Below are 26,532 nucleotides of genomic sequence, written 5' to 3'. Positions count from 1 at the left end.
TTCCCAGCCTCTCGCCCTTTTCCGCTCAGAGGATTTCCTTAACAGCAGGTAGTTTTTCTATCTAGTAATCCTCAGTGAACCTCTCTTCCAAGTATTTAAGCAGGCTCCTCCCAAATCCATGCAACTTTTGCATCCATTGCTTCCTTTAGCAAGGAGTTCCGCAGATTGCCTCTCCACTGAGTAAAGCACCACTCCCTTTGGGTTTTAGCCCTACGACCTTCATTTGATGTGTGCTGGAAATGACAGTGCATAGTCAATTGATACTCACCCTCTCCACATCATTCAAGACTTCTTAGGCTGCTATCGTATCCCAGAGCCCAGGGAAGGAGTGGCGTTGAGCATCAGAGCTGCTGATGGTACGATGATTTTTTTCCCTTGCTTGGACCAGGGCAGTTTCCCAGCGATGCGCTGCATTAAGCTATGCGCTTGGAAGGAGCAATGTGGTTTTGCAGAAGTAAATTTTGCACGTGGACAAGGGTCAGAGGCACAAGCTCAGGCAAAGTCAGGCTTATAAATCTCTGTGGATGCTACTGGTAGCAGTGGGAGATGAGTCCCCTGTGGAACTGAAGGATCTTTTGCATCCTGATGCCAAACCATGTTTTCTTGTGTCCTTTTGAAATATAGGCAACCTTGGGGATTAGAAGGACATAATCCCAGTGCTTGAAACAGATAGCAGCATCCCTCCTGACATTTTTAGGAGCCCACAGAGCTGGAAGGATAGTCAACCATGCCATTGCCCCCCGCTTCAGCTTTGCTCACACGATAGCCAGACCTGAATCCAACAAAGCTCGTCTTCCCCTTGCAAAGGGCTAAAAACAATGTCCTTTCCCCTGACTGACAGCCAACAGCGGTCCCTGGGCAGGGAGGGTGATGTGAAGAGGGAGTGGATGTGGTACCATGAGAAAGGGAGGAGGGCTGCGAACAGCCTTCTGCAGTCGCCCGCAATTGCGTTTGTGGCTCCGGCAAAGATGAAATGGGAGGAGGGAGGGAGGGAAGGGGGGAAAACGGCAGTCGAAGAGCGAAAGGTCCCCAGCTGGCTGTTAGTGGCATCTGCACTCAGAGTACAGACTCCAGCTGAGAGCTATTTCACTATTTATTTACATGTAATTATTGCTATGAGGTGCAGATATTAACACTGTCAAGAGCAATTTGCCCTGACATTTTTCACTTGCTCTGTTCCCTGACGTTTTGGGTTTGGTGGGATTTTTTTTTCTCTTTCTCTCTCGCTCGCTCGCTCGCTCATTTTTTTTCATCGCGCTGCTTCAGTTTTGGCAGCGCAGGGACCAGCCTTTCTAATCCAGCGCCCTTCGCAACTCATTAAACTTTGAAATTTAATTTTGTCCGGAGAGGAGCCAGGGCGCAGGGAGCGTCCCCCACCCCCTTCTCCCCACGCTCTCGCACCCACCACCCCTCTACAGCAGTTCAAGCATTTCCACTCTAAACAAACCAAATTTACCGGTTGCCGCGTTTTCAATTGGAATGCAATCTCCAGCATTAACCTTTGCTTTCGACGCTGCATTTAAAACACAGAGAAAGGTGCCCAACCGTTTATTAGGGGGGGGAGTTTGAAAGCGCACGTAGAAGGGAGCGAGCGAGAGAAAGCAAAAGCAGAACAAATATTTTTTGAGCCAGTGCCCAGAGCAGCACAGAAATTGCGAACCATTTGAAAAGGTGGGTTAGGACCAGTTGCAGCTTCCTAATTCTTCAGGCCTCACTTCTTTCCTTCCCTTCACTCTGCTCCTGCCTAACCCATCTGATTTCAATGGCGGGTGACACTTTAAATTAAGACTTCCGGCCTACGCTCAAACCCTGATTTAATGAGACAGTTGTTGTATGTCATCTAATAAATACCAATTGTGCATTAGAACTTATTTGCCAAGCAGGAGCACTGATGTGACAGATACACAACTCACTGCAGCCTGCTTCTTTCTCAGCCAATATGGTGCTTGTAATCATTTGGTATTTGCTTAGTACACAATAGGCCTGGCAGAGCTCCACTGCCTGGTGATTTGCTCCTACATCTTATAAACCAAGAGGAAGAAGTTATGTTTATAGGAGAGACCGAAGGACTGGGCTGGGGTGTGTGCGGGGAGAGAATATACTGTGTTTTTGCAAGGAGTAAGCGCTGAATCATTCTTAAATTTCCATGCAAGACAAATTCTCTAAAGAGGCCAGTAATTGCAGTTCCTCCCTTTTACCTGCAGCATCCTAGGCCTTTTTTTTTTTCTTTCCGGGAGACTGGAGTTGGGGGAAAGGAAACAGCTCCAAGGTGTGTGCATCAAGTATCTTCAAATCAGAGATCGCTTTTGAATATATGGGTCTGTCTTAACACTTGGCCCTGACACTTCCTGGCTCTCTGGTTCACCCAGCTCCCCTACTGATGCAAAAAAAGGTGGGAGGGCAGCACTGCCTTCAGTAGCCTTGTCTCCTACTCTCTTGACTTTGCAGGGGAATCGATCGGTTCAGGAATCTGGTGCTTCCCCCTTGTGCTTTTTCTTCTGGAATTGTTTTCTCAGGCAAGGAGAAGAGAGAGAGAGCCAGGCCCCAGGGGAGAAGCTCGGTCCTCGAATCTGAAATTCTTTGAAGGTTTTGGGCTTTTGGATTTTGCTTCTTGTTTTATGCATTTGGGGGACATTCTTCCTGACTGTGACACTTTCTGTCATTTGACACAAATAAATAGCAACAGAAGTGACTTCAGTTATACATCACCAAGTCGTGTCAGGTATCTGTGTGTGTGTAACACGCTCACCCTGCAGTTGAAAAGGTAACTGAGGTAATTACAGAGGAGGGGACAGATTGCTGGGAGATTTTGGAAACAATGAAAACGATTTCATTTCATTCAACACTGCAGAATTTCTTTTTCTCGCTTCACAAACAAAGGGACAAAATTATTGCAACGGGATAGTTTATTTTAAATATTTTTGTTACAAATTGCAGTGTTTTATATTATTTTGATCTTCAGAAATCAAAAAGCTTGTAGTTACGCTTGCATCCCTCACCCATTTCCTTCTCGTTTTCATTTATGCAATATGAAACACTTGCTTTTATCTGAAAGAAAATGATGTTTATCTTTTTCATAACATCTATTCATCACTTGTTGACCCTTCATAAACCACTTACAAAGGGAACCATAATATAATACAGAAGCTTAGCATTATGTTCATTTCTACAGGCTTCATGTTTAAACGTGATCAGAGCAGAGCATGGAAACTCAGCATTTTCTGTTCTTTCTCCCCATGCTTACCTACCTTCTCATCTTTGTTTTTTCTGATGGTGAAACAGAGCTAAGAAAAGTGTATCCTCCTCTGTGAAACTTTCTTATATCTCCAGCTTATAGATACGCTAACCAATTAGCATCATATGACACTCATGTTTTGACGGTCACCTCATTTCTATGCTTAACTTTTTACAAGAGGAGAGGCAAGACCATCTGGAAGTAGGACATCAGCCTTCACTTTGTGATGTTCAAGTTCTTGTTCCCAAATAACCTTCCATGCATTCTTGAGTTATTAACCTTTACTGGGCTCAGTTTTTCAAGTTGTAAGGTGAGAAGTGGCCACTTACCTAGCAATGATGATAAATGCATTAAAGCAGGCGAGCTGTGCAGTACGGAGGTCACAGAAGTCCTTGAAGAGAGAACAATTTGGCTGAAATAAGCCACCTTTCTGCTTATAACGCAGAGTCCACTGTGAGTTTTGCTAGCTTGTGCTCTGTTCTGCTACCTTCAGCCATCTCAGGGCATAGAAGGAAGTGAGGTGGGCTGGGATTTCCAGTTTCTAGACACGATTCCCGTGTCCGAAGGGTCAGGATGCTCAGATCTCGCTGGAGTTCAGTGGAGCTCAGAGATTCTGTAATACAGAAAAGTCCAGCCTCCTGGGCCTCTGCGTGTGTGTGTGTGTGTGAGGGGGGGGGTCCTCTCCACATCATGACAAGGGGAGAGTTAATGTGATCAGATGGGGGCTTTATTCCTGGTGACCCAAACGCACCCAGAAAGCTTAGGCACCAGCTGGCAAATACGTTAATTCCAGTTTTGTTTAGTCTCGCAGTTTTTAGGATAGTATCTTAGTGGGGAAGGGAAGTAGGGAGAGAGGGCGTGCAAGTTTTCTGAGGATCTCATAGCTGGCAACACTGACGCAGTGGTCTGAACCCAGGGCAAGGCTTAGGGCGAGGAAGATTTGGGCGATGCTCTGGTTTTGATTTCCTTTTGGACTCCCGTGGCGGACGTGGCTACTCTCTGCCAAAGTACCCTTTCGTCTCGAAGCCAGAGGGTGCAATCTGGCTCTTTCCAAGGGGGGCAAATCACATGGGCGACAGCAGTGCCCAAGGCTGCTGATTGATGCACTAAGCCCTCCCCCAGCAGTCACAACCGGGGGAGCAGGGTGCAGGGAGAGCGGGAGATAACTATTGATGTTGTCAGCGGTGCCGAGACTTAACGTATTGTGAGATATGGCAGCTTGTTTCCACGGGTGTTAACCAGCCTCTCCTGTCCCCTTCTTGTCACTGCCCAGTCCCTGCCACAGCCAATCTGTGTCCTAATCTCCATCAATTAACAAGAAACACTTTCGCCCCCTCACCCTCCTCCACCAAAACAGACACCCACCCTGAAGCCTGGGATAAAGAGGAAAGAGTCCCCCCAACCTCGACCCTCTCCCCCTTTACTTTCCACTAACTCAGCGCAACCAATTAGGCATCTGACACCCATACTGGCTGACAAATTGTTTCTGTCATCTGCTTTCTGTCTTTCATTAAACGAGAGGCGGAGGGGGGAATCGAGAAGGGGGGGGTGGGAGATGTGATCTCCCATGCTTAGCGAGGCCAGATACATTAATTACAAAACGGCCATTTGCAGCATGAAAATGCATTAATTAAATTTATGCAATCATTATCTTTAAATAGTCATATCTTTAAAATAATCAGCCCTTCCTGAGTCTTCCCTCTCCTCCGCTAAGTATCTCTAATCCCTTTTCCAGCATTTATCTCTGGATCAGCAGTGGCTTGTATGCTTTTAAACTTCTGCATGCAGGAGATGCCTTGAAAACTCTGCTCAGGTAATACAGAGTGTGATACCTTCCCTCTTCCTCTTGGCCGTGCAATGAGGAGGACAGGCGAGGGGCACAACTGTACCCAGCAAGTCTGAGGATTCTCCATCACTTCAAGTCTTTTGATCGGGATGTCATCATCCAAGAGAAGTTGTAACTCAGTCAGGAGTTGTGAGGTTAATACTTGAAGGTTTTTGCTTGCATTCGTACAGGAGACCAAGCTATGTGTTGGTTTATGTACCCATTTAGAACAGGTGTTACTGTGTTTTTTTGGAAGAGGTTTAATTTCTAATGGGGTAACTACCCTTCAGGTTAGCGCAGACATCGTTTTGCCAGCAGACAGCTACCTTTCACCGGTATATCCTTTTCTTCTTAAAAATCATTTTTAAAGCAGTAGATGTCGTTAGTAAGAAAAGCAAGGATTTAAAAATAAGGAGTTTTGTTCCTCTGATGTTTAAGATTGCTTCTTGGTGGCTTCTGTCCATCCTGCTGCATTGAACGAGTAGCTCTTGTAAGAAATGATATTATTATGAGCTCAAGTCTTGAACAAACTGTTCCACACAGTATGGAGTATCAGGCATATTACAATTGTAAGAAAGTATTTTTACTTTAAGGTACTGTCAGACATAACCAAAACTGAGTTTTAGTTGACAAATAAGAAGGAAGCACCATTAATGATGTGCTAGCCCAGGTGTTCCTTTTACTTTTACACTGTCAGTTTGTCGTTCGACACTAATAGGCTTCACCTATTAGTGATGGCTAGTCGAATAATCACTGCAAGTTTATAAAGTTTTGTGCTGCTCTTTGGCGGACCCCAGGGGTAAGAGTAGTGCCAAAACACCCAAGGAACATCCTCTGCTCAAATGAGCACCTGTAGCACTACAGGAAAACTCCAGTCAAATAGCTTTTAGAGAGCTGGAGGGCTCAGAGACTCCAGGGATACTGAAATTCTTTAGGGCTTTCTTATCACTTGTGGTTAAAGATTTTGTTCAGCTCTTTGTGTGTCTGCATGGTTTTTAATAAATCCTTCGTGTTTTTTTTTTTTTCCCTATCCATAATGCCTAGTGGGCCAATTTCTAATTAGAAGTGAGCCAACATAGTCATATTTGTATCCAAACATCATGCTATGTTCATCTTGAGTCTTGAGTTTGAGATTAAGACCAGGTAGAATTTGGGCGAGAATTTGATAGGGACCGAATCCTGCCAAATTTCTCATATCTGAAGGGCAGAAATGAGCTCTGGGGTTTCAGAAACAAAACCAGCCAGTAGCTCTCCCGGCAGAGGAAGGTCCTCTTGACAGTCCGGGCTTCCTCAGCCTCCTTTTCAAGAAGCGCATAGTGAAACTATAAGCTGCTGGGATCCAGCGCTGTATGTACTTAGTCTGAAGTTGATTACATAGCACAGATAATGAATACAAGGGGCTCAGTTTCAGGGTGTTTTTACCTAGCCCTTCTCCGAAGATGGTACGTTTATGGAGAGAAAGAAGAAGCTTTACTTTGGAGCGCAACTGGGAAAGGGGTTGTTAGCTGAAACTTTCTCAGATGTAAGGGTAATCCTCTATTTAAGCCACCATTCTCAGCAAGGACCCCCAATTTCTTCTCTCATCTTTTCCTCCTATTTTTTTATACTAATGTCTCCACGCCAGCAGGCTCCAGGTCTTGGCTGCCATAGCTCCATTGGCCCAGAGTTCAGGTCCTGGGAGGGTTTTTGGACTTATATTTGTCACAAAAAAGTAGCTCCTCATGTTTGAAAATACCACACTGCTCCCTAGCAGCAGAAAGAAATCAAAGAGGAGCACACATGGCATTATACAGGGCAGCAAAAGGTGTCTCCCTTGGATTCAGGAGCTGTTATTTTCCTAGGTAGGGGTGGGGAAAGAAGAGGTCCTGCCTTTAAGGATTGGTCTCTGCGGTAGCCTCAGAAAATCTGAAATTAACTGAGGCGGCTCCCAGGCAGGAAGCAGGGTCTGGCTTGTTCATTCATTAGGGTGAGCTGAAAAGAGAAAGCCTCACCTTAAAAAATGCGCCGAGCCCCCTCTGGGAAAGCTAGGCACTGAGAGAGCAAATGAACAGGCAGCAGAGGAGTGGGCAGTATGGAGCACTTCTGGTTTTCTTCTTTTTCCATTCTTTTGCCAGCTCAAGTTATTAAGTGTATGGTGCGAGTCTAGCTAGCGTTGCACTTGCTGAACTTATCAGGGTTATTTCATCTCCCCATGACCTCTCTGTATTTACGATGGGAACCCTGGAGGCATTGGCTTTACTTGACTGGTGTATCTTACACTGCAGTTAAGCTGGACCTTAACTGATTACTGCCCTTGATTGATCAGAGAAAGAGGGAGGGGAAGAGAGAAAAAGAGAGAGGACTTCTAGAGCAGATACGCGGGACTATCAGTGCACCAAGCAGCTTCGCCTGGGGCGGGGATATGCCACTCGGGGGGACTCTTTGTAGTGCAGCTCCCTTTCACGTTTATAGATGCTTCCAAAAAGAGAGAGACAGAGAGAGAGAGAAAAAAGCAGGAGAGGGGGTGCAGGCAGAGGACTCAAAGGATCTCAGGAAATCTTGTTTGGAAGCAGTAAGTCAGCACCCGCACTCCATTACCAGTGTCCGCAGGGGGTTGTGATAGTGAGTGAGCACAGATCAGCTTCGCTGAGAATTGAAAATAAATAAATAAAGCGTGAGAGAGAAATGGAAAGGGAGGAGGGGAACGGAGACCTGTCTGTGAATTTTGGTTTGTCTTTGTTAATCTCTGCTGGCGTGGAGCAGCTGAAGGGAGAGGTCTCTCGGTGAGGAATGACAGAAGTTTATAAAACAGTTTTAATTTGCTGGGACTTAGCTGTGCTGCGTAATCTCCCCACCCTGCCATTATTCACATCAGGCAGACGCATAGCAGTAGATTTAGGGCTGATTTGGCAGGAAATCTTTATGTTTGTTTAGTTTGGGGCATTTTGAATCTCTCACCAAGCCCCAAAACCTTTTCCTTCCTCGCCTCCCATCAGCATGTCTGAGCTTACCCAAGAATGGGCAAATAGGGGCAGAATAAAAGGCGCAGCTGATCACCGAGCCAGCCCCTAAGCCTCGTGCTTACATAGCACAAGGTGAATTACCATGAGATGGGTTAGCAAAACACAAACAGCTCAAATGCTCCAAGAAAACCATTTTTGCAATCCTTACAAAGAGCCAACGGCTCTAATGGGTATTGAGATTCCTTCATGGAGTGCAGTCTTCAAAAATGGATGCAGGCACAGCAGGCCAGGTCCTCAGCTGGGATAAATCAGCCTGCCTCCAGGGAAGGCAGCAGGCCAGGTACTCGCTCAGTGCATGCCCAGGGACGTCTCTGAGGAACCTGATTTTCAGAGGGGAGATGCTCAGCAGTGCCTGAAAATCAGGGCTTTGAAAGTTTCAACATGACAAGACACTATTCAGCCTTTTGGCTTGAGTCTCTTGCACTTCTGGGAGGGGGTGAGTCCATGTCTCTTGTTAATTTTGCTTGTTAGTGAAATCAGTACTCATAGAACTGGATGCTCCTTTACCTTAGATAGCCCACAGTAGCCTTTTTGTGTCCTGTCTGGTTATCCAGACTAATGAACGTTTTTCTGTCTGCTTTTATCTAAGTGATAGTAGAGTTTGGTGCCCTAACTCCATGTTTCTAGATCAAGCCGTTTTTAATGTAATTCCTGTGTGCAGCAATACCTCCCCTGTTCCCCTCCAAATTACACTTCTACTGCAAGATTCATCGTAGCCCTTACTGGGTATATAGCCCTGTGGTGCTTCTGATTTTTTTAGGTATTTCCACCACAAGAAGAGCCCCTTTCTCTTTCCCAGACCATCCAGGCAGGTCTAAGCAATTTCTCTTATCATTATAGTTAAGACCTCCCCCTTCTTTTGTATAGCTTAGAAACTTTTCTTTAGACCTTCTCCATAATTTGTACATCTCTACAGAAGCAGGGTGCCCAAAACAAGATGCAGTGCTCCAGGTGGAACCTCACCATAGCCTTGAACAATCAGGTAATAACTTCCCATCGCCTTTTTTCTAATCCTCCCCTTATGCAGCCTGCGTTGGCCTGCTTTGCTGCAGCTTACCATTGCACCCCCAACTCCATCTCCTCACCAGCACAACTCCATAAGCCCTCTCCATCATTAGTGTGTGGCAGTTCTTCATCCATCAAGTGACCAGGGTCACCTTAGGATACAAATACTCATCTCCATTTCACCCGCTGTGTTCTAGACCACTCCCTTATGGCACTGAAACATCCCTTCAGATGTTTTAAGTCATTGAAAGGCGTTGATGATATTTTTGGTTTTACTGTTTGCTGGCAAACTGTACTGCTGTTCAAGCACAGACCCATAGCTACCATTTCTGATCGCTTTAAAGGGATATAGTATGACCTGCCCCATACACACCCGAAAGGATTCAGGAACATTGCTTTCTGTTCCTGGCTGAGCCTCTGACTCACTTAGTATGGCCTTGGGAGAGTCGTTTCACTTGTCTCCACATGTTTTCCCATCTGAAGTGCAAAAGATTACAAAAATGGAATACTTCTACTATACGACAGCAGTCAGGTCAGCCCCAGAGCCCTTCCATAGCAACCCTTTGCCATTTGTGGTGAGCTTGTTTGGCTTCTGTTTTATCTATATCTCTTCAATCTAAATACATGAGTTCCAGTAACATGTTGATTGCCATGGGAAGCAAACAGTTCTGCCCCGCTGCTTCTCAGGTTATAAGAAAGTCCAGGCAGAGAATACCGTAAGCATTCCCTTAATCAGTAGCCTTACTACTTCTTTCAAAAAACAGAAGAAGAATTTGGGTTGAATGGGAATTATCTAAAGCTTGTGAAATTGTGTTGGCTCATATTTATAACACTGTTCTGTTCAGCACTAGAAATCCTTGTTTGATGCTCAGGTAACATGCTGATGGGTGGATTATGAATGCCTTTACCTCAACTATCTTTTATAATATAAGCAACTCCTAGAACAAAGTGAATGCCCCGTTTAAATTAATGGCTAAACCTGAATTTACCAGGTGTACCTTACCGGAACCTGCGTTTCATTCCTGACGTTTCAAATCTCATTTAGAAAGCCTTATTATATTTACATCATGTTGAAATAAAACAAAATCTTCTAGGCTATGAGATTTCTTTCCATTCCTTCTGCTATTCAGACCAGCAGGCGCTGGATCGAGTCCGTTCGGAGGCCATCCATGCCATTTTCATTGGTCTTGTGTCCCTGTAATTGCGTTAAGACAGTGAGGTAAGGCTGGGGCAATGGAGTGAAGCATCAGATTCCTTACATTTTAACCCGCAACAGAGGCACAGAGTTAGGCTACCTTTTCATTTGTGCTAGTGAAATTAGGAGTGTGCCTAGTGGAAATTAGTGGAGTAACCCTTATGGAAGTCTAATGTAGAGTTAGCTCCCTGGGCTCTGAAATTTATTTGGAACTGGCATTAGACTAAGGGGACTACAGTTACCTGGATCAGACATTTTCTAGGGGCAAGAAATATGAAGCACTGTCTAGTCTGCTGCTCCTTGGCCTGATTGCAAAGTCAAATTTAATAGGTATACTTACTGGATTGATTTGGCATATTGGGATACAACTCAGCTGGGCCTAGTGATTTAGAAAATATTCAAAATTAATTGCTTGGTTTTGTGAGTGCAGTGTTAGTGATTGCTACATAAGTCATTTTAGTCCTACCTAGGGGCATATTTGCATATATTTATCCTCCTTTCAAGTGAAGATCTTTGGGGAAACCGTATTTATCTCCTCCCAACCCTTTCTTCAGCTTTCAGTAGTCCTACAGTCACCTCTTCATTTTGTTTCCACTTAATGCATGTGTAAAATAATCTACTCTTCCTCTTCCCACCATGTGAAAATGAATCCACAGAGATCAAAAAGCATTAATATGAGGAAGGGTTGGATTCTGCAAGAGAGAAGGAAAAGATTAGCTGAATGGGTTGCAAAATGAAGATGGAAAAGATTAAGCTGGGTCCCCACGAAGTAGCTAAGAACACTCTTGAAGAGCAGAGAATGACCTACACAAAGGAAAAGCTGAATTAACTACAAATGACAGAGACATCAATCCCTCGTGGAGGAACTCAGAGCAGAAAAGGAACTTGCTCCATGTAGCTAGTAAGACCGAAATATCCAGCGCGTTTCCCAGCGTGGTTATCCAGGCCTCTGTTAGACTTTCCATTCCCTGTTGACTGGTGTAAATGGTGGCACAACAGAAGCTGAAAAAAGAGGTGGAGAGATTTCAGCCTACAAACGGAGTCTGCACAACAGGAAATTTCCTGCTGCTTTTTGTCTGCCTTAGTATTAAATATTCCAACGGATAACATTTCCAGCCTTTCTCTAAGAGAGAGGATTTCTACCTCATCCCTAGGAAAATACTGCCGCAGCCTCGTAAATGCTACCCGCTGCCAGGAGATCCTTCCTCAGGTTTTCCCTTTTCAGTTTCTTCGTGGTGTCCCTTGGGACAACCCTCCTGCTTCTTTGGAGTTAACACCCTTCAGCAAGTTGCAGATTATTACATCTTCCCTTTAGTCAAAACTTAGCCAGGCTCAGCAGTTTCTAAATGCAGCCTTTTTCTAATGCAGCCTCTGATTTGTGATGCTTTATGCTATGTCAAATTGGACACCCAAAATGGAGACACACAGAATCAGGGGGTCAGTTCAGAAAACGCTGTCCTTACACACCTGCCTCCTGACCACTTTGATTGCTTGAATCTGATCTCCTTACAACCGACATGTGTCTTTCTGATTGTGGGATAGCGCAACGTCACACGCTGGCTGGAGCTATAGATATGAAGTCCACTGCATCTCAGGGCCTGACGTCTCCCTCGGCTGGGTTTCTTTGCAGGCCTGGAGCAAAGCAATAACGTGGTGCAGGAGGTGGAGGGACTCTGAGGAGATGTAGCCTGTCGACAAAAGGCTGGCCTGCCCCGGTATCTCCCGCAGAGCTCTTGAGCAGGCAGAGCAGGGAGCGGCAGCAGCCGGAGCTGAGCTGGCAGGTCTGCGGCCCGTTCAGCCTCCACGCCAGCAGGACAGACTCTTGGCCATCTGACCGAGTGGCTAGAGTTAGGTGGGGACACGGGCAGCCCAGTAACCCTAGAGTAGGGGCGGGATGCCAGCTGTTGGGGGCTGGCAGCAGGAACCCCCGAGTAAGTGGGTCTGCTGAGGGGATGCCATTCTTCACATTTCTGTCGCTTACGAAACTTATCTGTTGTCCTTCTCCCCTCCCTGATGCACACACCCCCTTCTCTATCTAAGCAGTATCGCTCGCTATCGCTTGGCTGTCCCTCCGGCCCCGCCTGCCCCCCACAACACACCCAATCATCCCCCCACAACCTCCAAACCTAAAATCTGGAGGCCTGATTGCACAGATTGAAGGCCCTAATTGCACTTCCCTTTCCAAAGCCGCATTCGTTTATCATAAAGGGTGCACATTTCCCCTGCTACAGTTTCCACGGCCAGAGGCCCTGAGGGCCAGCTCAGAAATGGAGGGAATTAATTACATTTTTTTTTAACTCCCCTTCTTTTAAAGTATGGGAGAGAGTGATGAAACGTCCCGCAGGGGGGACGGGGGAAGCTGCAGAGATGAGGGTGGGGAGGGAGGCAGCAGCAGGAGGCGAGAGGGGCTGGCTCTTTCATCCAGGAGGGTCCTTTGTGCATTAACCTTGGTCTCCCCAATGCATCAGGACCCCTACTCCCTCTCTCCCATGACAAATGACCTCCTAAAAGGGTAGAAACAAGGCTAAAGACTCCTAGCGTGGTGGCTGTTATTGACTTACCCTGAAGTGCAAGCTCACGCCAAGCCTGTGACTGATTTGGGACAGCAGCAACGGAAGAGGAGATGGGGAAAGGGAGAGAGACAGCTGATGAGAGGGAGGGGAAAGGGAAGGCTGTCAATCACTATGATTGACAGGTAGCAGATTTCCCTCCAGATAAAACCTTACAGATGTGAAGAGGGTATTGATTTTTAGTTAGTGATGATAATGCACCAAGAAGTAATAAATTATAACGAAGCAAGGTCAAAAAGAAAAGGTAAAAGGACTTTGCATTCTTGAGGAAGAGATTTCTCCAGATGCCCCAGACTTTCCTAAGTTCAAAAGTTGGCTGGAAAATGAATTTATCCAGCTGAAACAAGAACTCAAGGTAATTCCGGCCTACTGAGGCTGGAGGGCTTGTGTAGGGTTACCCATGCTGGGTGGCTGTATAGCAAAGGAGGAGTAGAAATCTCTGGTTTGCTCTTGTTATTTCTAACACCTTAACACCCTGGGGTGGGGAAGATGGGATGCTGTCCTCTGATAAAGTTGTGCAAACAGACTCTCAGGAGAGCCCCGTCCCAAATTGCTCGCAGCGTACCTAGGAAAGGCAGACGTTTCCCACGGTCAGAGTCGCCGAAGAGGGAACAGAGGCCTTTGGGGTCCCTGGTTCACTTGAGCACCGCAGTCTGTAGCCTCTCCGGGAGCTGAACTCCGCCTGCTGATCTAAGCTAATCTGTAACGCAGGCCATCCCACCATGATGGCAGCTTCCACTAGGGATGTACGTCCCTTAGCCACCTTCCAACCCCCACCCTCAAACCTCTGTATAGTTACACGTCCGTTCAGCAGCCTGGTGTCATGATGAAATATCGGCATCCTTCTGTTTCACTATGGATTTCCAGAGGGAAATTTAGCCCATCTTTTTCAGAAGTGGGTCTCAGGATGGGACAAACTGTCCTTCGGAAGTGCCAGTCTCTCCGTAGAGGCATTCTAGAGGATTCGCAGAGCCTAGGAACTTACCTTCACATGCCTAAGGTTAGTTGAGGTGGGTCCTAGCTTACCTGACTTGCACAAGCTCTTGCAAGTCAGTAGCAGAGCTGGGATTAAAAACAGTCTTGATTATGACTGATTAAAGCCAATTACTGTCTTTAGTAGGATTTGTGCAAGCATGCTCTCTAGTCTCAGCTCCTCTGAATTTGAAGAGTGTGAATCTGGGTTTCATTTATAAAAGTTGCTTTACATTGCCCTTTTTTTTTTTTAAAGGGCCTTAGCAGAAGTGTTAATATGGCTTCTGCTTGCTTTAAGACCCTTTTATTTTCCTTGAGTAATATAAAGCAGCTGACTGCTTTGGGGAGATGGCCATGAGGAAGAGTGTTTGAAAATCCTTCAGTCTCTAAGTAATTCCAGTTGGCCTTTGTTTTATTGTGGGCGATTTCTTCCTGCGCCTCCATGGGTTTGCTGCAGGACAGCAAATGCCCAGTCAAGCAGCACTGCAAGACCTGGACAGCTCAGGAAGGAGCAGGAGGAGAGATGGAAACGTCCTTGCTTTGCGCTGGCTGAGCTGGAGCTTTCCAAAAACAGCCAATGGCAGCAACTGTGCATGTAAGAAGGATGTTTATTGTTTTAAACATCTGATTCTACTTGTGAATTTAATGCAATAATGCGTTGTGGCTGCCATATACACAAGTGTCCTGGAGCAGGGTGTACATAACACCTAGAGCTGAAGGGATGCTGAAGCTGTGAGGGATTTCTGCAGCTAGTGGGATCGAGGGACAGAGAAGGAGAGTTTGTAGATGAGCCAGATCAAAGTTCCTGACCCAGCTTTAGAGGAAGGTTGCAAATAACTTGGCAGCTGGAAAAACCTCCCTTCAGGTTTCCCCACTGCCTAAGCCTTGAGGCAGAGAGGGTTACACTGCAGCCACAGAGAAAAGCGGGACAGCCTTCTTCTCATATTAATCCACTCCAGCTCTTTCTTGTGTATTTAAATGGCAGTTTCCTTTTTCCATCCCTCTGTCTTCTGATCTTTGTACTGTCATGGGGCAGGGAGTCCCACAGGCATGTTTTGCACTGCATTGTGCCTAAGCAACTGCATCTGGACGCCTCCAGTCTTGATTGCTGTGCATAGAGGGTCTAGATAGCTGGAGGCAATTTAGACTCGCTCTGGACCACAGTGTGCCCTGCAGTGTAGAGACAGCTAAACTAGGTTTAAGTTTTGGGGACCAGGGGCAAACTAGCTGCTGCAAAAAAGCTGCTGCTCAGTGCATGCTGAAAAACCTGAAGAAGAAAAGGATAAATGAGCCCCATCTGAGCTGCCACCACTGCGCTGCTTTTACTTAGCTTGCTGAAAGCTACTTTCTGTATTTCTGTACTGCACTGCAGACAAACCCAGTGGCGGGGGTTATAGTGATTTTCCAGACTTTTTAACTAACCCCCCTCACCAGTACCTCCCTACCACCTCCTCCTCCGCAGGGGTCCAGCCATCCCTGCTCTGCGAATTCCCCTTGCAGACAAATGCCTGAGAAGGATCTTAGGCCGGCTGAGTCGGGAGGTGGCATTACATCAAGGGAAAAGCGTCTTTGCGGGGCTCCCGAGTCCTTCCGGGGGGAGGAGAAGCTTTAGAAAGCAGAGGCCAGCGAGTGGCTCCTCATTCAGCCTAAGCTGCCGCTCGGGCAGGAAGGTGAGGGAGGAGGGGACGAGGAAGGTGTCAGGGTGAGCAGGAAGGGGAGAAGCCGCTCTATACAACCCCTCTTGTGTCCTTCCAGAGAATGTCTCCTCCGCACAATAGCTCACCAGGCCACTGGTGGGGGATAAAGGGCTCATTTTACCACTTGCCAGGCTCCAAATATTTCCAATTTGCCACTTTAATTGATGTCAATAAGGTTATGCTAAATTTGGAGATTTTCAGCAGTTCAGCATCTGAGCGCTGTCCCAGCCCCCCGAGGTGACTGGCTGTCCCCTCTCCCTCCGCCTTTCCCCAGCACAATACCACAAGCTGCACTCAGCCTGCGGCAACCGAGGAGAGCAGCCGAGGCACATCACAAGTTCCCGTCCTTTCCTCGCCATGGCCCCGCTTCTGCAAACTCTTTACACTCTCGACTTGGCAGCCCTGCGGTAATTTTGCTGGTTGCAGAAGGCAATTGCATTAAAGTGCTGGCAGGAACAGGGGCCTTGCGTGAAGGCCTGTAGGCAGTGGCTTACCCCAAGCTCACCCTCAAGAACAAATCTGGCATTTTTGCTGCAAAGGAAAACAAAACCTTAAGTTCATCTGTTTCAGGTCTCAAAGCAGGAAGATCGCTTGCATGCAGATTTAATTACATTTTAAAACCAAGAGTTATATTGAAATGAGCTGAACCAGGACTTGTAATCCTTTCACTGATAGACATTTGGGGGTAAAGAGAACTTTGGCATTTCAGTCCCTAAGTGGGTCTCCACTGCACATCACAGTCTGGATCTTGGAAAAATTATCCCAGCCTTTTAGGATAAGAAGGGACCGTTCTGGTCATTGGGTCTGACTTGCCACATTAATACAGGCCCTTCCCGGGCTTGTGCCTGGTTTATTCTTTTCTCCAGTGTTCATTCTGAAAAGCACAGCTAGTGATCTTGGTGGTGAGACTGATGGGAAATTAGCGCTAGCTCATGTTGTATTTGGCAGGTCAGCAAAGAAAGACCAAAGACTGAGTGTGCCATGAAGAATAAACTTCTCAGTTATCCCTTTCAAGGTCTTTCAAATAAAGCACTAGGCACAGGGAAGCCCTCCAGAGGGTCTGTCTGTCTTCATTAGCTGGAAGTAGGCCTTCATTCTCCAGCCTGGCCAAGCCTATGCTGATGTAAGCACCACTACATGTAGATTGGCTCTCCCTGGTATGTATGAAGGCAGCTGCAGACGTACGCTTTCTCCTCCGCCTGTTGACGTGTCATGTCTTGTTTTTCTCCAGGTGATGAGCATTCTGAGCAACCCCAGCGGGGTTCCTCCGCAGCCGCAGGCTGACTTCTCCATCTCTCCCCTTCACGGTGGCTTGGACACCACCAACTCCATCTCTGCCAGCTGCAGCCAGCGGAGCGACTCCATCAAGTCCGTGGACAGCCTCCCGACTTCACAGTCTTACTGTCCTCCCACCTACAGCACCACCAGTTACAGCGTGGACCCAGTGGCTGGCTACCAATATGGACAATATGGACAAAGTGAGTATCTGCTGAGCTGGAGAGTTTGCTGAATGTATTCCCTCTGCAGAGGGAAGAGGAGAAGAGAGGGAGGGATCTAACAAGGTATGGATATGGTCTTGGAATGGATTCCCATGAAAATCTATCTATCTAGAGAGAAAAAACGGAATCTAGTCACCAGACACAGATGGAGCTTGCTCCATACCGCCTGCCCAGCATCCTTGCAGTCCACTGCAAAAGTCCTGAATAAAAGAGTTTAGGTAAAACATTTATATTAGAAAAGAAGGACAAGCATTTCCAGACCTCTCTCCTTTTCCCTCTCTAATTCTTGCTTCTCCCAAAGCCCTACAAAATGTTCACCCTGCTTCAGCCAAAGGAAAGTTGGGATTTTAAAGCATCGCTTGGTGATGCAGAGCAGTATGCGTCACTTCCTCCCGTGCCCTCTGTAAGGTATGGGCTGGGTCCACGTTTAGAAGCTTTGCTACAAAAGCCATTAAGCCAATCCCTGCCAGCTAGGCTTGGTTCTAAGAAAGCTGAAGTGAAGCTGGAATTGTAACCCTGAACCTAAACACCAGACCTGAAAGGCGGTGTCTGGAAGGGTCTGTTTCTCCTCCCAAATGGCTGGGTCACAAAAACCAGCAGCGAGCCTGGCAAAGGGCTCACCTGCCAGTGTTAAACTAATAATAAGTGTGGTGTTGTGAGAGAGTGATCCGCGGAGGGTTAAAGGTGCATCCTCTTCCTCCGGGAGTGCTCCTGCTTGCCCATAGCTTGTCCTCAGTGACCTTTCCTTCCATTTGGCTGTGGCTTTTTATTCCTCTCTCCGTCACAGCCCTTTAATGTCTTTAACTTCTACAGCTAAATGAGAACCGGCTGTGGCGGCAGACGGGATCAATAGCAGCTTCCCCCCCACCCCTCCTTTTTTTGTATTTCGGGAGTTTGATCTGTGACCCCTTGACCTTCCCCTCGCTTCTGGATGTGAGGCTGGACACACGTGCTATTGATAAAAATCTTAAACAAATTCCAATACCATGTATTTCCAATAAAGATTCCCTTGGGCAAGACGTTAGTCACACCCATGTGTGTAAAAAATAAAATAAGGAGGACAAACTAAATTTTCTTAGAGAAGCCAGCAAAGGAGAGAGAAAGAGAAAGAAGGGTTTGTCTTGTTTTGCTGCAGGAATTTTTACTTGGGCCTCTCCTTCTGCTCATGAAACACTGTTCACCCAGCCCTGCTTAATGTTACTTGCTCCCCTTTCCTGATTTGTGTCATACAGCTCCCTCTTTTCTGCTGGAAACCCATTCGGTTTAGAAGTCCAGATCTGAGATTAGGGTTCAGTCCACGGGGCTTGGTTTGGAGCAGGGATGTTTTCCTGTTAATAGTCACGAGAATGCAGGCTGCCAGATGTCCTGTGCCCAGCAGCAAGTCTTGCATGGTCGGTAGAGTAAGTCCAGATGTGTCCCAGTGCCCAGAGATCCAGGTAGCAAGTCATGAAGACATTCTTCCTGCTGGGGCAATGAAGGTAGGTGAGAGCCTATGCACACACACCATCCACAGTGATTCCCACCGCAGGGAATTGGAGTCACACCCAGCACGATGGCAAATCTTAGAGACAAAGCCAATGGCAGGTTGCATGGCAGATGCAGCACAAACCAACTCTAACTGCTCTAAGGTAGGATCGATACTAAACAGCACATGCTGCATGTGTGCATGTATGTGTATAGATATGTGCATTTACAGGCCACTAAAGGCAATACACAAGTCCGTTTCACTATGAACAGTTCTTAGAGTGAGCCCTATTTGTAATAACCTTTACACCAGGAAACATTTTTCACTGGTAATTAGTCCTGTCAGAGCACACACTTACATGAAGTTGACCTTAATATAATACTTTTTATCATCTTTCTCAGTGCATGTTGTATTTAGCCAATATTTTTAATTCTCTTGCTTTTTAATTCTTTACTGCTTCTTTTCAAATGTTGTTTAAACGCTGATCAGTGTGAGGTGACCTCCACAAAAGCACTATTTATTGATGTTCAGTTCAAGTCATGTGTTTCTTCATCATACTGACACGACCAAAGATTATCAAAGCCCTTAATGAACACTGCAATGTAATAAAAATTAGGTTTTGTTATGGTGAGGGTAGGCTCCGTATAACAGAGGACATCATCAGGGCTTGTCCAGGACATAATGGAGAGCTCTCTAGCTTCAATAGGCTTTGGACCCAGCCTGCAGAAGATCTCTTTCTCTTCCCCTGTCTTGCCTTCTCATTCTCTGTTTCAGAAACACACACACGTACACGTACATGTACACACTTTCACTCTCACATAAGCAAATAAACACACAGAGCACATTGGTATGTTCCTCTCTTTGGTTTGGCTTTCACTGTGTGTTAAGCCAGCAAAACACGTCTTTGACTTCTGGCGTGAGGTGCCCTGGTGCTTTTGAACTCTTCCCACAGACACAAAAAGCAATATTGGGAGAATTTTGTTTAGGGGGAAAGGGTTGTCACTACAGCTCTGACCATTCGCCTTGCTCTCCCTCCTTTCCTAAGTATACATCTGAACTCACCCGGAGCATAGATATCAAGGTGGCTACCTAATAGCAGAGGCACCAACAACCACACACGCATGCACATGCCCAACACATCTGATGAGCGAATTTGTTCTTCTAGCCCAGCCTGCACCTCCAGCCTTTCAAAGACATTGTATAATGTGGTTACCTGAAATATCAGGGGACCAAGCTGATAAAGACGGGACAAAAGCCATAGCTTGGGGGGGTCTTTTCCAGCCTTTGTTTCTATGTACACATCCCCTGAAGCTAGAGGCACCGTAGCACAACTTTATGGAGCCTGGTGCTTGAGACAAGCTACTCCAGGACCCCAGTCTATGAGGCACGCCAGGCAGCATGCCATTTCCAGTTTCCTAGCTCAGGTCCCTTCAGACTCTGAGGCCTGCTGAAACTGCACTCCCCAGCAGGTCTCACTTCAGCCCTTTGCACATCTGTGTAACTTACCCTGTGCCGAGTCCCCTCGCTCCTGTGTGCCAGCCTGCGAGTGCTTACATAGTCTGTGCTGTCCCAGCCGGTGTGAAGCAGAGATGCCAGATTAATGTGGTCCTTGTGGTTCCCAAAGGCCGGAGCTGTGTTAATGATGCCGGTGATGGAACGCAGAAGCGTGAAAGGAATTCTAATAGATATGACAAGTCTAATAAGAATTTGTGTCTGGAAGGGACCTCCTTTGGGGCAGACGTCTGACAAGACGTTGATGGCTGAAATTTGTTTACTCATTGGCACCAACTGTAGATCTCCTGCCAGCTCCTTATTAATCTAATTTGAGACATTAAAGCTAGCGAAAGGGAGAGACTTTGACTGAAGCTCAGCTAATGAGCAATGTCACCATCCTGCCCCAGTCCTCTTCCCCCTCAGACCGTGGGGCAATCAGTCAAGCTGGGATACAGGTTCTCACATCGCCTCAGGAGTTGTTGCTATGTTTTTCACGAAGACGGAGCTGAGCAGAGCGGTTTCCCTTAGGAAGGGTGGATGAAGGCAGGCAGCAGAACTGTTGGAGATGAGTCAGCATCCAGTGGAGGAGTCAGATTCAAACCACATCCAGACTGGTGAGGTCCCACTGAAATCTCGGAGATCATGTACCCTGGCATCACTGGGAGAAGCTGTTGGCTTTGCACCTGTGTGAGACGACACAGGGAGGTGAGGACTGAAGGCTCATCCCACTGGCTTTCTGCTCAGGCTCATCATCAGGCAGCTCCCCTGGAAACACCATTTTCCGTGACAGAAGCCTCTCTGTTTTCAGTAGGTCCACAGAGAGATTCCAGGGACTGCAGCAGTGTGTTCAGAGTTCTCCGCACACCGCAGCTGCACTTAAACCCAGAGGGATCTGTTCTGCCAGGTTGCTCTAACAGGACCATCGTCCGTTCATGCTCTTTCCTGGGTATAGCTGTCGGTGCCTGTGCAACAAGGCCCTTGTGTCTGTGACAACCACTACATTAGGCCCCTCTTTCTGAGAGTCAGTCTGCAGGGTCTATTGGTTACACTCTTTGATGCCAAATGCCTCACTTCCACCAAATCCTAATCCTCATGTTGTGTTGTTTTCTTACCCTCCTTTTTTTTCCCTCCTCTGTAGCCGCTGTTGATTATTTGGCCAAGAACGTGAGCCTGTCTACACAGCGTAGGATGAAGCTGGGAGAACATTCAGCCGTTCTGGGCCTCCTACCAGTAGAGACAGGCCAAGCTTACTGAAGAGTCCGACTGTGCCAACAACCCACTCCAGCAACTTGGTGCCACTGGAGAAAACACCACCAGCCTTCCAGGGATCTACCTGTACCCGGACCCTCCTCCTTCCCAATTCCCTTCCACCTTGCACCAACTTAAGCTGTGAAGGAGACGGGAAAGAGGGGGAGGACTCTCCAAGTATCTGGCTCCTCACAGAGCACTCTTCTCAGAGGCACACCTGGCCTCTATGACCTGACTCCTCCCATGGCCAGAGACAACGGGTTGGGTACATTTATTAAGCCTGAGTTTGTGCCCTCCCTCCAACCTACCTGGCCAGAATGGCATTTTGCCCACACTTAAGGACTTTCCATTGATCTAGGTAGTTGGCATAGTCAAAGCCAAATTGATCTTTTTTTCTTTGTAAAAAAAGAAATGTTTCATTTTGTTTCCTTTTCTTTTCATTGCTGTAAATTTGATGAATGTTGTATAGGAAGGAGTAACCAAGCTGATCGTTAAGGGTGATATAATTTTGGGACCACAGAAGACCTATGGACCAAATAGAAGAACTAGTTTAAAAAGAAACACACAAAGACAAACAAAAACAAAAAACACAAACATAAATTAAAGTGACAGCAAATTTCCCCACCCTACTCTACCCTTCTGTTCTCACTGATGGCTTCCCAAAGCAGGGTCGAAGCAGGCCAGATTGCTGCTAAGCAGGGGCAAGATGTAAGTCCATCCAGCCTGGGACCTCTGGAAAGCGTAAATGTAAATTGCCGCATGAGGACTGGAGATTCTGGGCACAGGCATGAGCAACGTTTACTTTTCCTCTTAGGGACCAAGTTAGACCTGATTATCGCTGAAATTATTGGCATCAGACAGCAGCATCAGGAGATGTGATAGCAAGCCCTGGCCTTGTGCGCACAGAGGGAAGGCATGAGATGCATCTGATCACGTCAGAGGTTTTGCCCATCCGGTCAAGAAAGGTGAGGGCTGTCAGAGGTCCGTCTTTCACACAGCACCCATGAAGGTGGAGAGAGGCTGGCCGAGAGAGCAAAGACAGGAGAGGGAAGAGTCAGAAGATGTTAGACGCCTGTTCAGAGGGGCCAGTTTGCAAAGCCAGGTTCTTCTGCAAGTAAGGGGCCATCTGAAAGAAAGGGTGCTTGTTCTGAAGGTGCTTTCTCACAGCTGCCTCCAACTGAGGGATAGGATGTGGATTTGGAGTCACAGTGGAGACGACCTGAAGAGCCTGTCTCAAACTGCAGCTAGGAAGAAAAGGTGCTCCCAGCCACAGTGTTGCACCTATTTGTACTGCAGAGAAAAGGATCATATACCTTACCGATGGCATTCTTTGTCCTCTAAATGCTTGCCCCTAACCACCCTCCCAGCTCTTCCCCCACCCCAGCATTTTGTGTACTGTTCTGTGCAGTTTGATCTCTCAGAGCCTTCTCTCTGCTTTCTATTTCAGTGGTGGAGCCTCTCTCGCTCTAAGCCAGATCTTGTTCTCTGGATTTATCGTCACCTCTGTTTTCTGTAGCAGCCAGTGCTCTCACTTTTGTATCGACTCACAAGTCTGCTCATGACACTGCTCAGATAAAAGCAGTCAACAATAAGAGGTTATTGCTAAGTCATGAACCACAAGGATTTTTAAACAGTTTCCCTTTTGGATGTGGTAATGATCCCTGATGATTCTTAAGCCGATCTCTAATGCTAAAGATTTCTTTCCCTCTTCTTCCTGTGTTGAGAGGGCTCGTTTCAAGAGCACACGGAGATTTGACCTGGAGAGAATGAGGAAAGCTGCCACTGAAATCCCCACCCTGATGCACAGAATCCGTGCCAGCCAGTAGCTGATCTGTAAAGTCCAACGTTGAAAAAACTGGCAACAGGCAGTACGTAAAGTGATGCATAGAGTGTTAGTGTTTGTAATGCACTTACTTTCAGCAGTGTTGGGAGAGCTTGGGACTCAAGAGAGAGATAAATCCCATTTAAGTTTAGATGACCCACAACATGCATATTTGTCAAGAGCTGGCATTTTCAATATGTGTTTTATATCTACTTTAGGATGACAAGTGTCTGCTTTTATCCACTGACTATAATGGGGGAGCACACGGTCAGCTGAATTCTGGCGTAGTATATGCCTCCTAGGGCCAGGTTGTTAAAGGAGACACTTCTCCTGAGCCCTCTTCTGTTGCTGCAGCTTCCTCACTTCTTTGCAAACAATCTGATCTTGTTTTTGCAGCTGAAACAACATTTTTCTGGGGAACTATCCCCTGCCTTGCCCCTAAAATCATTTATCATGAACCACCAAGCTGCTTTCTCTTGAGCCGTGTGGGCAAGTACCTGTTCTGACCAAGACAGAGTTTTGCTTCTTACGTTGCCCAGCATCCTATCAGATACCACATATGGCTTTCATCAGCTTTGCTTTATGGGTGTAACAGAGCCTGCTCTACATTCCTAAAAGCATATTAATACATAAGCTTGACCATTCTGCCTCTCACACACTCACATGCACGTTTCTGTGCAGGATCTGGAGGGGTGACAGTTACATCCAGAGAATGTATTGCCATCCTTTATGCAGCAGAGTCTCAATTCAGGCTCTGCGTGTCCAGCTGTATCGCTCATAAAGCCTCCCTCTAACCGCAAGAGACTTTCCTTGGATCACAAAAATTTTGAAGCGCTTGAAGCTTTCATTCTTTGATTCCTTTCTCAGGGCAAAATATAGCACCTGCAGCTGGATGAATAGGTGAGGCCAAAGGAACTGATTTCCTTGAGGTGACTGAAGAGCGAAAATGCGTTGGACCAGTAGCGTTATCTGAAGCGCTCTCCCTGCTTTGTGCCAGTTGGCGCTCTGGAAAAGAAACAAAAGATGTTTTTTTTATGTCGGTTTTGCTTTAGATCTGATACAAGGAAGAATTCCCTTTTGAATTCCAGTCCTGGCTTAAATGTCATTCCCAAGAACAACAGCCTTCAGCCACATCTGAACCGGGCGATCAAGGGTGAAAGCAAGAGCGTCTCTGTGATAAACACTGCTCTAGAGATTAATGACTGAAAACCTGTTAGAATTTGCTCCTGTATCTGAGTATCATTCAGAACTGACTGCAGAAACAACAGAGCATATGATTTTCTTGCATGCTACAAATAGTATTTAACGAGAGGCCAAATGATGATAAGCACCCAGTCTGGGAACACCTTCGGATCTACAGCCTGGTGCGTCTCCTTGCTCCTGGGAAATGGAATTTGTAGATAGTGATGTTGGTCCCATGTCTGACCCGGGCATTTGAAATCCTTTGTCGTATCCCTGGTACTTTATATCGCAAGTACTCAGCACCATTTCTGACCAAATGCATTCCTAGCTGCCTGCTAAACTAGAAGGAAAGTTTCAGTTTGTGATGAGAATTGCTTGTCTGCTGCTCCCGCTAGCAAAGGCCTATCAGCTCTCTTTTCCCCACCGTTATTTTTCTCATATTCTCTAGTGTGTATGGGTGAATACGCATGCACAGAGCCACCCGTCTGCTAGGCAGCCCTGGACCGTGGACAGTTGGTCCTAGTATAGCAAGTGCGTTCTTGAGGAGGACTTCAGCTGAGCTCAGATCCAGAGTGCAAGACTCTGGAGGTAAAAAGTCTTAAAAAGAGGGAGCACCGTAGAAAGCTGTTGGCCGATTACCCTCACCGGAAAGTCCGTGAACACCCGGGCACTGCTGTAAATAGAGTTCTTAGAGGAATATGAAAAACGCCCCATGCTAGCGCAAATAGCTATTCTCTGACCTTTCCCTCGTGGTCGCACTTTGTACATTAGTTGGAAATTTGGTCATGTGCTGTATGTTTATAGAAAGTTGACTTTTTTTTATACTAAAAACACAGTGAGTGCCGTGCTAGTTAAAAAAAGGGGGAGGGGGAGGGCGAACTGTAGAAATTTGCCTGTTGTGTGTTTTCAAAATACATTCCAGAATCTTTGGGGTGGGATGGGTTGATTTGGGGATTTTTTTTTTTTTTGGTTTCTTTATTTTGTTTTAAGGTACATTCATGTATGAAAGTCACAGTATTTTTTTGTTTCGTTTCATTTTGTTTTGTTTTATGGATTGCCAACCTCAGTTCTGCTGAAAAAAGAGACAAACTCGGGGGTAGGACGGGGAGGGGGGGACAGAACGGAGGGAGGTGCCTTGAAGGCGAAACAAACCCAAGCATGGAAGAGTAGCAATGGGCAGCAGACAAGCGTTGGACAGCGGGACCCTGAAGAGCGTGTGGTCGCGGTCGCTCGAAGCAGACCAAACAGGGACTGAGCAGATTATTTCTGGTGACTCTGAGGGTGCCTGGGAATCCCAAAATAGTTCTGCACCTCGTACAAACAAGCCAGCAAGCTAAGGGACACACTCAAGAGACGTTCTCTCAGGTTGATATTTCTTCCATGCCTGCGAATGAGAACTGACATCCCTGGGGGAAAGCAAAAACAGCGAGTGGATTTCTTTTACCTCCCCGCACCCCTTCCGCACCCCTGCCTTCACCTCTGGGCTCCGTTCTGAGAGCACGATGGACATTTTCTCACTGTGTCCAGTAACTCAGCAGATTTGGCTCCTGTCGCTCAGAGACTTTGTGTATTTAATGCTTCTAACCCGTCATCCCTAACACCTCCATATACCCCCCCTGGGGAATATCTACATAGCACTATAGAACATTCCTTATTCCTAGTAACTGCGGATATGTTGCTTCTGTGTTTGACTCATAGCCATTTTGCTCCATGTGTATGCCTGTGTGTGAGTATGTGGGCGTGCGTGCGTGCGTGCGTGCGTGTGTGTGTATATATATAATCGCACCATAATTTATTCAGCTATATGGAGTAGTATAGTAGAAAGAGAAACTGGTATTTGCTTTAACTACCTGCTGCCTGTAGGTGTCTCTCTGTAACTCAGGCATAACTGTTATACATTAAAAAAAAAGGATTAAAAGTGTCTTTGGGTCACTTGTTTGCTTCACTCAGTTTACAGCATGCCAAGCACAGGAGAAAAAAAGTGTGTTGCAGGACAAAAACTGTCGATCTTTGCAAGGATCTGATTCCATAACTGCGTAATTTGAGAGTTTCGTAAGGACGCAGTGACGATCGTCTTTAAAACGGTCTTAATGCTCCTCCCATGTATTTCGGGATAAGCAGGTAGATGTGAAGGGAGCTGGCTCATTAAGAAAACCATTTCTTGGTTGGAAAGGCTGCCCACATACTTCCAGGATGGCGACAGCATCAGCCCCTAAATAAAATAGAGACAGTACATTTTTCAGCTGGATAATTTGGCTTCCCTTTAGTTAGAAGTGATTTTTTGGGGGTAGATCAAAAATCTTCACACACATACAAATAGC

The 26,532-nt window shown here is 46.6% G+C and overlaps 1 protein-coding gene across 4 annotated transcripts in view; it reads left to right on the top strand.

Annotated features, from left to right (window-relative positions):
• PAX7 (paired box 7) overlaps window positions 1–24,150 on the top strand; it is a 113,443-nt gene extending 89,293 nt beyond the window's left edge. For all 4 annotated transcript variants that reach the window (XM_068916152.1, XM_068916153.1, XM_068916150.1 and 1 more), the window contains exons 8-9: window positions 16,733–16,979; window positions 21,098–24,150. In XM_068916152.1, coding sequence (XP_068772253.1) covers window positions 16,733–16,979; window positions 21,098–21,213 — 363 coding nt within the window. In that variant the 3' untranslated portion in view covers window positions 21,214–24,150. The remainder of the gene's footprint in view (window positions 1–16,732; window positions 16,980–21,097) is intronic.
• Window positions 24,151–26,532: the final 2,382 nt, after the last annotated feature.

This window comes from Struthio camelus, chromosome 21 (assembly GCF_040807025.1).
Source record: "Struthio camelus isolate bStrCam1 chromosome 21, bStrCam1.hap1, whole genome shotgun sequence".
In the NCBI taxonomy this organism is placed as follows: domain Eukaryota; kingdom Metazoa; phylum Chordata; class Aves; order Struthioniformes; family Struthionidae; genus Struthio; species Struthio camelus.
The sequence above is the reverse complement of the archived record's forward strand: the minus strand, read 5'-3'. Positions and strand labels throughout refer to the sequence as shown.